Raw genomic sequence first — 12441 nt, 5'->3', positions numbered from 1 at the left:
CTAATGTTTTAGTTGAATCTCTGAGATGTAGCATCTAAATGCACGCTTTGAACAACTGCATGTATAACTTTCATTGAGGATACTTGATCTGAACTTCTCCCTTTTTCTGTTCTGAGTTAGACTTAGCTGATTGACTGTCAACTGTATTGCTTATGTTTTAATAGATGAATAGCAGTATTAGACTATTTTATGTTGATCGGTGGCATCAAAAAATGTCATTTGGTGGGGCATCATTATCTGTTATGCTTTGTGTTAGCTTTATTTTTAGGAAATTTCTAACTAAAATTTTAAATACAGACTCATGCTATCATTTCTCAGACTGGCAATAGAAATTACTATGTGGTAGATGATCAGTGTGATCCATTATTACAAAAAAAAAAAAATACTGGAGTTGTTTAAAGACAAGTATTTAATTTTATATCAGATTAAAATATATTTAAAACTAAAATAAAAGTTGAAACATTGCTTTAGTTCTTATAGTTAGGATTTAGGAATTATTTGGACAATTGAATAAATCAATTTATAAGTTGGTAAATAAACTTCCTTACCATATAAACATTATAGCAAGTTACAATAAACCAAAAGTCGATGAAGAAATGAGGAAGAGGCAAAGGGTGGAAAAATTTAACTCATGCTGAGCAATTCAGCTACACCACACAGGAAGCTGTATCTGGAGAAGTTCCAGAATTCTCAACCTCTGGTATTTGATTCTGCTGCTTAACTCACTGACTTAGGACAGCCTCTCGACTTAAAAACAGATGACAATTTTGTAGACTCCCCTTAGGCAATTATGATCATCATCTCATTATGACAGTTATGGGGCTATTATTTTTATGACTAGTTTCATCCTTATTTAAAATTTTATTTATAAAGCTACAATAAGAAATACTTCTCAAAACAAAATGTCACATTATGAATTATGTAACACGATCTTTGGTGAATCATAAATTCTAACTTTATCACTTACGTCATTGTCCTTAAGGACATAATTTTTAAGCTGATGTCTGAATTTCAAGTTCTGTGTTTCTCCTTTTGACGATTATTGTAACGGTAACAATTAAAACTTGTTAACAATTCTGCTTTACCCTAATGCAGATCAAATGTTAAGCATATTTAGTTATAAATTCAGTGAAGAAGTTTAAATGTGTTTTTCCATATATCAAATGTTTTGTCTGTACATGTTTGAATTAAAAAAATGTCTAATTCAGTTTCTATCCCTCCTATATATAATTGTCTAATTACACCAAAATATTTGGCTAATCAACAAAACATAAGAAATTAAGAGGAATTAGGAGGCTAGCCCCTTAGTCAATGGGCCCTTCATATAATTGTACAGTTGGCAACATAATTAAATAGAACTGAATTTGTTTATTCACAGAGGTAAAAAAGAAACATGTGAGCCAATCCAACAATGCAGATCAGCTATTGGATCTCTCATCCGAAGATTTTGAATTTCATATGAATTTTTGATGCAATTGTCATGGTCTTACGAACAAAGGTGAGCTAACTAGGATGTAATGAATACCCACGTAGTTGACCATTTCAATGTCGAGCATTTTAATTGAAAATATCCAATGAGTTACCTTTGGAAAACAAGAAACTGCTCAGAACACACGTTAGATGTATCTATACATTGCAGGAAAGGCATGTTATTCCTACACACCCCTTAACTCGTCTACTTCTATTGATGACTGCTTGTATTGTGTGTGCTTGTATGACTGCATTGTCTCTGATTCTTTAATTCTCATTTCACATTGTCTAATAGGAAGATGGGATGGATATAAACAACCAAAAAGACAAAAAAAAATTATACAGGCTATCTCCTAATTTCTAGATGCTTATGGCCTCTTTACACTTACATAAAATAAGTTATTTGGAATCAGTGAACTCAATTCTTGATATTTAATGGTTTGCAAATGTCCAGCTATGGGCAGAAGGATCAAAGGAAAGTACATGTCCTTGCAATATTGTATGAAACCACAATATCATCAAAAAAGAATTCACTACTCTAAAATAGACATCTCAGCATTACTTAGACAAATATGAAAGTATTTCTCCTAATCCCCGAAAGTGCTTCTAACACTGGACTTCTGTGAAAATGAAATCTCCACATCAGTTTGAATGCACGAACATTTAAACAGAGTTATGGGAATTCTCAAGAAAATAAGAACCTCTATTTCAAACGTTAATGGTGGCATTGCTGCAGGTGGCAAGGGTGGGCAGCTGTGGAAGCATTCCTGGGGGAAGGAGGACAAAAAGAAGGATTTCTCTAGATTAGGGAGTTAAGGTCTTAGAACATGCATGATGAGGGGAGCTTGGGTGGCTCAGCCAGTTAAACGTCTGACTTGGGCTCAGGTCAAGATCTCACGGTTTGTGAGTTCGAGCCCCGCATTGGGCTCTCTGCTGTCAGCACAGAGCCCACTTCAGATCCTCTGTCCCTGTCTGTCTCTGCCCCACCCCCCTCTAAAATAAATAAACATTAGAAAAAAAAAAAAGAATATGCATGATGAAACCTCAAGCAACTAATTTTGAGGTAGAAAATATAAAGGTGTTTTTTCTTAGATAATTTGTATTTGGGGATAACTGTCATTCAGAGGTGTCACATGAGTGCACATATTGGCAAAATCAGTATAATCCTGCCAGCCCGAATGATATTATGCTTTGGGAACACCTGGAGGATACTACGTAAATCCTAGCATTGTATTCTCTTTCAAAAAAATTTTTTTTGAATGTTTATTTATTTTTGATAGAGAGAGAGAGAGAGAGAGACAGAGCATGAGCGGGGGAGGGGCAGAGAGAGAGGGAGACACAGAATCTGAAGTAGGCTCCAGGCTCTGAGCTGTCAGCACAGAGCCTGACGCGGGACTCAAACTCACGAGCTGTGAGATCATGACCTGAGCTGAAGTTGGACGCTCAACTGACTGAGCCACCCAGACGCCCCTAGCATCGTATTCTCTTGATCTGTAACGTGTCTTTATATTTCTCCCAAGACTATATCAAGGATTCAAACTGACTACATGTACTTTCAGTTCCTTCTGGAGAAACTGAAATCTTACTGATGAAGACCCCTTTGGGTCTTCCCTTGGAAGAGGGCAAGAGTAGAAGCAAAACAGAAGTAAATATCCCCCAGGAGATACACCACACAAAATAATCCAGATCCAGCTCGTTCTACCAAGAAGTTTTTAGGAGCTTGCACAGAACAAGGTTTTCCCAAAATCTTAAGTCCACATTTTATAACTGCCTTATAATTTTCTTTCTCTGCTATTCCTTTCCCCTTCATTTCCTTGTTTTACCTTTTTTCTCCTTTGCCAGCACCTTTTGTTTTCCTTCTCTTTGGGGCGAGATGAATCATCTAAGTTACTGTCCTAAACAAATATATCCTAAACCCAAACAGTGCCAGCCACAAGCAGCACAAATCCCTAACAAGAGACTCAAGTATCTTGGGCTAGCCTGTTGGGTGGCAGGTGTCCCATTTAAACCCTTAAACTTGTAAAATAATAATAATAATAATAATAATAATAATAATAATAACTGTGTGACATTAGAAGTTGGTAGAAGAAGAAATATTTAGTTTTGGTTTTATGCATTTTGAGCCCATTTAAATTTTAGCCAATGTGATGGGAAGTCATGTTTCATCAGTTTCTAAGAAGCAATGTCTTTAACACTGTCTACCTTATACTATCTCTTCAGAAGTTTTCCCCAAGGGGCACCTGGGTGGCTTAGTCTGTTGATCGTTGGACTCTTGATTTTGGCTCAGGTCATGATCTGACAGTTCTGAGATCAAGCCCTGCACTGGGCTTTGCACTGACAGTGGCGAGCCTGCTTGGGATTCTCTTTCTCCCTCTTTCCCTCTCTGCCCCTCCCCCACATGCACACAAGTACATGCACTTTCTCTCTCAAAATAAATACTAAAAATATATATATAAGTTTTCCCCAAATAAGAGACTAATTTAGAAATAATTTAACCCACCTGGGACTATTAGTTCTAAAATCTGATCATAGAGTTAGGAAATTAGATAAAATTATTAATCATCTATTATGTACCAGAACTTAATTTAGTAAAGAAAAGAGCAAAAATTTGCTAATGCCTCAAAGATTATTCTCTAAAAATTTCAATTTACTGTTCTGTTCTGCTGGGCTTTCACACAATAAATGGCATTCTTCCATTCCTTATCAAGGAACATTTTTCAAGTTTGAGGGAATTTGAAGTCATCTTATGCATAAGCTTCCCTTTTCCTTCATCATCTCTGTCACTATTTTAATTCACATTTTTGTTGGGCTTCTTACAATTTTCAGAAGCTTTCTCATACATTATACTTTCCTTTTCAACAGTATCATTATTGTGGGTAGAGCAGTACAGGCATTATTTACCTAATTACACCCAAGAAAAGATGAGAGTACTGATGGTGATCCTTGGTCCCACAGATCTCCCTTTTACCTCTCACACATTTTGGTCCTCTTTTGTCACATTCTCCAAACATTCATAGTGTTTTGAGATCTTCCCCTCTTGTGTACTAAGGCACAGTGAGTGGTTTGGGCTAAATTACATAGCAGCTAATGACATACTTGCCTGGAATCTACATTTCCTAAACCTACTTTTCTCCTAGGAATTCCTGCGTATTCTGGAGATGTTTTCATCAGTGTCAATGATAGCTCCTAAACAGGGGCAGTTTGTAAGTCTTGCTACGGACACAAGGCCAGGAGTGGGGAATGTCCTTGTATAACTCATCTAGCTACTGAAGTGTGAGACACCCTGTTGTAAAGAGCTGATACTTACTAGACTCATTCAAAGAAAATGAAAAAATGGAGATAAGGCACATAGGGACTTCCCATTCTGCTTACTTGGTCGCTAGGATCATCTTTTTTCTTGCTGTCTGTTCTTTCTGTTCCATATGTTGTCTGGCAAGATGTTCTCCTACAGCTTTGGCTGGAAACTCTGTTTCACAAGTGTAGCCAAAATCCCGAGCCAAGTGCAAAGCTTCCCCTGTTGGCAGAAAATAAAAGTCAGTTTTCCACAAATGTCTAAACTCAGTAAGAGTAACACTTTATATTTTCCTCAAGCCTCATTCCTGGTTGTGGTCTGATGGATCACGGTTTCTATTTATTCTAAACAATCTTAGGGAAAGGACTCTTGGGGGTGGAGTGGGAATGGGGTAGGATGAAGAGAAACTGAGAAACAGAAGCTACTTACCAGGCAGGTGTATGTGAAAAAGTAAGGGGGAAAACCAGAACCACAATCTGGGAGTTTTGACTCCCCTAGGGGTTCTGGCCATTAGACCAGACTGGCTTCTCAGATCCTACACGTCAATGCCCTAAGGAAAAAGCTCCGTGGGCTTGCAATTCTGTTGTTGTTCACCCTCCCATCTATTCTTAGTATATCCGACATATTCAGATATCTTTCCCATGAGATCTATCAAAATATTGGCAAAAGGTCCACGTAACTTTTCAAAGAACCTGAAACACGTTGGAAAGGGGAGATAAATGGATTTTATCAACTTCCTACCATGATGTTGCCAAAGACACTATATTGTGTGATTATACTAACAACATTATTGGGCTTTCCGGCAGGCTTCAGTACCTTTTAGTGTATGCACAATGCTTCTTAAGTACATTGTTAAAAATACAATCCTTTTAAGTATAATAAAATCATAAAGAAATTTTGTTCTTTCACAAAAATCTTAACCTGAGTAAATTTTTGAGAAATGAGGTAAAAATGGCTTATCAGCAAAGTAAGGTTTGGCAATGTATTTCAACCTCGAAAACAATAGTACTTTCAAAGCTCAAGCCAAATTTTACCTGAGCAATAAACTAAAAAAAAAAAAAAAAAAAGTGAGCTTTCATTGCGCGTATACTGAGCACATATTTTGTTTAAGGTGCAGTGCTATGTAGGAGTAATGAGGGATTTAAAGAGCCATCCCTGTTCCTAGGAGGATGGCAATTGTCCCAATAATAGTAGCAAAAACACCTTAATAGTACTTTATAATTTATATTGCAACCTATATAAACACTATAATCTGCTCATGTTTACTGCCTTTACATTGGTATTATATATAACACAAGCTTCTGTACTGCAAGTACCAAATGAGTGTTACAGATAAAATGTTTTACAGAAGTTCAAAGGAGAAGGTGGTAATTATAGGGAATTAGATCACATTTTGTGAATTACTGATCATGACTTCCATCCCCCCCCCCCCCCCGCCACTCACACACTGTTTCAAAGCAGTAGCAGGTTTTTAGTTAAGATTTTTATATTCACTCAGTAGGAAACATTCTAAATAGGAAGATGACATAACTAAATGGAAAGGGTCTCTTTACTGATTAGTCTGAATAGTGCTAGTTGGTGAAGGGTGACAGTTTTAGATAAAGTTGCAATGTAAAAGCAATATTTTTAAAGTGCTGGTTACCAGTGGCTTATGACGCTAACTGATTAGGAAAGAAAACGTGTGCATATTTGGCAGAACAATGGCACCAAGTTTTTTTTTGTTGTTTTTTTTTTTTGTTTTTTTTTTTGTTTTTTTTAAGGATCTAGTAATGTCATATAGGATGGTCACTTTTGCTAGAAAAATGATAGAAGGGAGATAATTCAAGACCTTTCAAATTTCACGTATAAAGTCTAAAAGCCTGATGAAACAGTGGCAACAGCACGTGACAAAGGATACACTCATGTGAACTTAAGACTTATAAGCATCTAGCCTGGAACACAATGACCCATTCAGTATCATCTTTGTACACACAGCATGTTGAGTTATGTATCCTGATAAGTCTGTATATTGCAATATTATCACAGGAAGAGATATTTAGATACCATTCTCACAGAATGTTATATACAATATATATTTGTGCCCCCCCCTCCCCGCCAGTGCAGTAGTGGGAGAAGTGAAACAGCACAAACAGGAGGGTGGCAGCATGTCGCCTCAATTTTATGCTAAAACCTGATTCTGGCCCATTATATGCAAAGCTCTCACCGTGTGGTAGTTTTAAAAACAGTTTGAATGGAACAGCTGCTATTTACATTTACACTGACAGCCAGATCCCTCCTTGCCTTAGTTCTGTTTACTGCTTTCCCTCCCTTGCAATGTAACATTGTTACTGGATGTATAGCGATGCTACATCAAAAGAAATGGCAAGTGAAGACACTCTGATAAGTAGTTAAAATGTGTGTATCATGCCACAAAAGCTTTGTGTGTGAGGGCCCAAGAATGAATGAAAGAATCCATGAATTAACATACACATGATACTCAGTAAGGAGAACAAATCTATAGTTAAATCCTGTACGGGAGGTATTTTAGAGTCAACAAGTTTGAGAAAAATAGAAATTTTAGGATCAAAAAAGCATGTGAATAAGGCTCTCGGGGATCTGACTGATCCGTGAAGATAGAGATCAATGAGCTTCTCCGTCTCTGTGGAGGGACAAAATGCCCACGTGAACAGCAAGCAGGTACAGTAATCTGTGGTGGAACACTGATCCAGGAAGGGCCGGGAATGTGTTTCCTTCTGTTTCCATCTGGCAAATACTGCTGTGTCACCTCCTATCTTTGTAAGATGAGGGAGGACGCCCTAATTCTTTGTTTGCAAAACAGGTTTAAGCCTTTTTAAAAATTTCAATGCATTGTGCCTCTTGACAAACCAGTATCCCCTTCCCCCCATTCGTTTTTATACAACCACCAAAGCAACACCCCAACTTTGGCATGTGTGACCATTTTATGTCATGTCATTTCAAGAATATTTTAGAAGTAGGGCGGATGTTGGGGGATTAGGGTTATTGCTTGTGCAGGAGTATTTTAAGTACAAGGCTTTACGGTCTATAAGCCAAGTAGTGCTTACCCCCCTTCCAAAAGAGTAGAAACCACTAAAAGTATTCAGCTTTTCAAAAACAGCATCAGCAGTGGGTGACTCATACTGAGTAACTCTCAAAAAGCCAACACAGGTCAAATTTCAGAACCTGAGAAGAGCATAAAAAAGGAATTTGCTTCCGGTTTCAGGACATTCATTTTTCACAGTTGAAAGCAAAAAGTGAACAACTAGGGGAAAATATTAAGAAAAATTTCAGTGTCCATCACTGATGTAGCCTAGAAGTGGCAAGTTAATGGGAAAATGCTTTCTGGATCACTTGTTTTACTGAGTTTCTGGGCTCCCACATTATTTTACAAAAAGAAGCTCTAAATGTATTTTTAAAGAGAAATAAATACACCTGATTTTTAACTTTTATAAGTCAGTAAGGATTTTTCCTTCCTTTAGAATTATTGTTTTTTGGGGAAAATGTACTTTAGACAATTAAAAATCAACATCTAGTACACTAATTTGCACTAAAAGATACTTCTACATTGTTATCACTAGATAATTCTGGTCAACTGTCACTGTAACAATATTGCCTTAAAAACAATTTGTCTAACTTAGTATTGCAATACCTAATGTTATTAAATAAAAGCAACAATTCATACGTGTTAAATTCCAGTCACATAGCTATGATTGCAATTTTATTTATATATATGGAAAACTAGCACATTCAAATCTATCTTTGGGATTATTCCAAGAAGTACCGATTAGAAAGCAAATTTGAGGGGCACCTGGTTGGCTCAGTTGGTAGAGCACACAACTCTTGGTCTCGAGATTGTAAATTCAAGCCCCACACTGGGGGTTGTGATTACTTAAAAATAAATTCTTAAAAGAAAAAAAAGCAAAATTGAGAATATTTTCAAACCTGAATAAGATATTCTACTAAATAGGGGTGACTGGGTGGCTCAGTCGATTAAGCGTCCAACTTCCACTCAGGTCTTGATCTCACGGTTGGTGAGTTCAAGCCCTGAGTCACACTCTGTGCTGACAGCTCAGGGCCTGGAGCCTGCTTCGAATTCTGTGTCTCCCCCTCTGCTGGTCCCTGCTCGTGCTTTGTCTCGTTCTGTCTCTCAAAAATAAATAAACGTTAAAATATTTTTTAAAAATTTAAAAATTTAAAAAAGATATTCTATTAAATAAATTGTCTCATAATATCAAGCTATAGTAAACCCTAGAGCTGAAGGACAAAGTTAATATATTATAGGGTTCCCAAAGTATTCTGAAATGAATGTACTCTATATATGATATGATACGTACACTACATATCATATAATCTACGATATGAATAAAGGTCTTATAATGTGGTAGTTCCCTGGCTTAATGATAATTTTGTTTAAACACCAACACTTTGTTTTTTAAAGTGATAATTTTGTTACCTATTCCACACCTTACACTTAGCACAGCACCTGATTCATAATAAGTACTCAGTAAACATTTGTTAAATGAAAAATCTTTCAAATATCTTATTGGTTAATTATAACAATAGTTTTGTGAGGCACTCCTTTAAAGGAAATAATGAAAAACTAGAGCAAAAGAGAATTTCTAGAAAGAATAAACTGTATAGGAAATCCATAAAAATAGAGTATATCATTATATCAGCAGAGCCATTTTATAAAATAAGTCTACTTACACTTTGCAACACTTGCTGCTCCCATAACCTGGGTTTTTTTGTTTTTGTTTTTTTGTTTATTTTTTTAAATGTTTATTTACTTTTTGAGAGAAGGAGAGAGAGAGAGAGAGAGAGAGAGAGAGAGAGAGAGAGAGAAGTGGAGAGGCAGAGAGAGGGAGACAGAAGATCCACAACAGGCTCCATGCTGACAGTAGAGAGCCCTGTGTGGGCCTGGAATCACGAATCACAAGATCATGACCTGAGCTGAAGTTAGACACTTAACCTACTGAGCCACCCAGGTGCCCCTATTTTTGTTTTTAATGTATGGGTGTCACCCCATATCAATTAACCTCTAGGTATGTGAATGTTTTAAAGCTCCTAAAGTAATAAATATCAAGTCAACATTAAGAACTACTGTCTTAAGGTGAAGGGAAAGTATTATGTAGGGATGAATGATACATCTTCAGAAAATTCAAGAATTCTGTGGCTTATACGAAAGGAAGGCAATAAATTGCACTAAATAAATACATTTTAAATTGTAAAGACCTCTATCTGGGCTCTTGCATAAAGAGTTCTGCCTTATTTGGCTGATAACAGTATAAACTCTAAACACAAAAACAGAGGGGTGGATTAGTTGGTAGAGCTGGCTAGGTCATTAGAGATGCAACTCTTGATCTCCGGGTGGTGAGTTCAAGTCCTACTTGGGCATGGAGCCTACTTAAAATAAAAATAGAAATAAATTTTTAAAAACCCAAAACATAAAAAAGGAAATGTGGTGGCAGACGTAGAGACAGACAACATTGCTAGGGAAACAAAGTCATCAGTCTACTTAAAAAAAAGTCTATTTGTATAGAGAGATTTAGTATAAGATGAAGCCTGCTTTTCATACTGGTAGGGAAAAGATGGATTTTCAATAAAAGGTGTTGGGACAACTGGGTGGCCATCTGGAAAAAAAACAAATAAAATTGGATCTATACCATGCATCTAACAACAAAATAAGGTCCAGATGGATCAACGATTTAAACATAAAAAAACAGGACCGCAAAGTAATTGAACATGGGAGAATTCTTTTATAGTCTTGGGATAAAACATCTTTTAAAATATTACAATTAAAACTAAAAACCATGATATAAAATATATGAGACATATGATTATATTAATATCAAAAAGTCTGTATGGCATAGACCTAAACAAATAAGCAAACCAACAGAAATCTTATAACAGCAAACAGACAAACCAAAGCTAGTGGTGGGGAGGCTTTGCAACTCAGATCAGAGATATACAGCCAGTTTTCTGTTTTATAATGAGTACTTACCAATCAATAAGAAAACAATTTAAAATTACCCCATAAGGACAAAGTAAATGAACAGACAGCAAAGTTCATTAAATTCTTCTAGGAATACTCAACTCAACCCAACCTCCTTCATAACCGAGGTAGCCTTTTTGTTTGTTTGTTTGTTTGTTTGTTTGTTTAACCAATAAAATTAGCAAAGATCCAAAGTTGACAACACTCTGTTTGGGCTCAAGTTCAGGGAAGTACTGTCATATGCTCCTTATCCCCTTTGCTGATGGGATTATAACTGTATGACCACCTTGGAAAACAATCTTCCAATAATATGCTCAAATCACAAATGCTAATATCTTTAGACTTTGCAACATCCCTAGCAATTTATGAGTGGATGTACTTGCACATCTGCAAAATTATTTATGTAAATGTGAGGTTATTCATTGTAGCACTATTTATAATAGCTGAAGATTGAAAACATCTATATAATATTTAGCAGGGAACTGGTTAAATAAATTATGAAACACTCAAATAAGGGAATACCATGAGTGTTAAAAGAATGGAAGCACTTGTAAGCACTGAAAAAAAAAAAACACTATTATAAGGCATGGGGAAAAAACCCCAACATGCAGAATAGTGTGTAGAGAATACCATAATTTCTTTCAAAAATTAAAAAGCCCATGCATACATACATATATCCCTGGAATGAAACAGAGAAACCATTTGTTTAACAAAACAATTGCTTTCTTCCAGGAGGGGAACTGAACAGCTAGGGAATAAAGTGAAAAGGAGATATTTTACTCTATAGTCTTCTGTAGCTTTTAAATTTTTTACTATTTGAAGAAATTATCTATTTAAAATTATATTACTTCTAAAGTAAATTTACTCTCTGACTCTGTTCTCAGAGAGACTTTATTCTAAACTCAAATATTTGTTGTAAATTAAAACACAGGCAATATGAAAACTGCCATTGGTATTCTGTAGGATGTAGACATTGATAGGAATAACTACCATCCAGGGGTGCCTGGGTGGCTCAGTCAGTTAAGTGCCTGACTCAGGTCATGATCTCACGGCTCATGGGTTCAAGCCCTGCATCAGACTCTGTGCTGACAGCTCGGAGCCTGGAACCTACTTCAGATTCTGTGTCTTCCTCTCTCTCTGCCCCTACCCTGCTCATGCTCTTGCTCTCTCAAAAATAAACATTAAAAAAATTAAAAAAAAAATTTTTTTTAACGTTTATTTATTTTTGAGACAGAGAGAGACAGAGCATGAACGGGGGAGGGTCAGAGAGAGGGAGACACAGAATCTGAAACAGGCTCCAGGCTCTAAGCTGTCAGCACAGAGCCCGATGCAGGGCTCGAACTCACAGACCGCGAGATCATGACCTGAGCCGAAGTCGGCCGCTTAACTGACTGAGCCACCCAGGCGCCCCACCATTAAAAAAATTTTTAAAAGGAATAACTACCATCTGTAATTTTATTTAAATACCTACGAATTTTGTTAAATGGAAATAAAGCAAAAACTGAGTGTTTGAAAAGCACATTAGTCAAGGCATATATATTGGAAGAGAGAATAATGGAAAGAAGAAAATCAAATCACCAGTGAAGTCATGCAAAGACATGAGTTTTTTTTTTAATTTTTTTTAATGTTTATTTATTTTTGAGACAGAGAGAGAGCATGGATGGGGGAGGGTCAGAGAGAGGGAGACACA

General features: G+C 36.4%; 1 protein-coding gene across 1 annotated transcript in view; it reads right to left on the bottom strand.

Annotated features, from left to right (window-relative positions):
* Positions 1 to 12441, bottom strand: part of TFAP2D (transcription factor AP-2 delta) — a 57577-nt gene that overhangs the window by 20584 nt on the left and 24552 nt on the right. Inside the window, exon 6 of the mRNA XM_007095510.1 lies at positions 4843 to 4984. Coding sequence (XP_007095572.1) covers positions 4843 to 4984 — 142 coding nt within the window. The remainder of the gene's footprint in view (positions 1 to 4842; positions 4985 to 12441) is intronic.

Source organism: Panthera tigris, chromosome B2 (genome assembly GCF_018350195.1).
Source record: "Panthera tigris isolate Pti1 chromosome B2, P.tigris_Pti1_mat1.1, whole genome shotgun sequence".
NCBI lineage: Eukaryota > Metazoa > Chordata > Mammalia > Carnivora > Felidae > Panthera > Panthera tigris.
The sequence above is the reverse complement of the archived record's forward strand: the minus strand, read 5'-3'. Positions and strand labels throughout refer to the sequence as shown.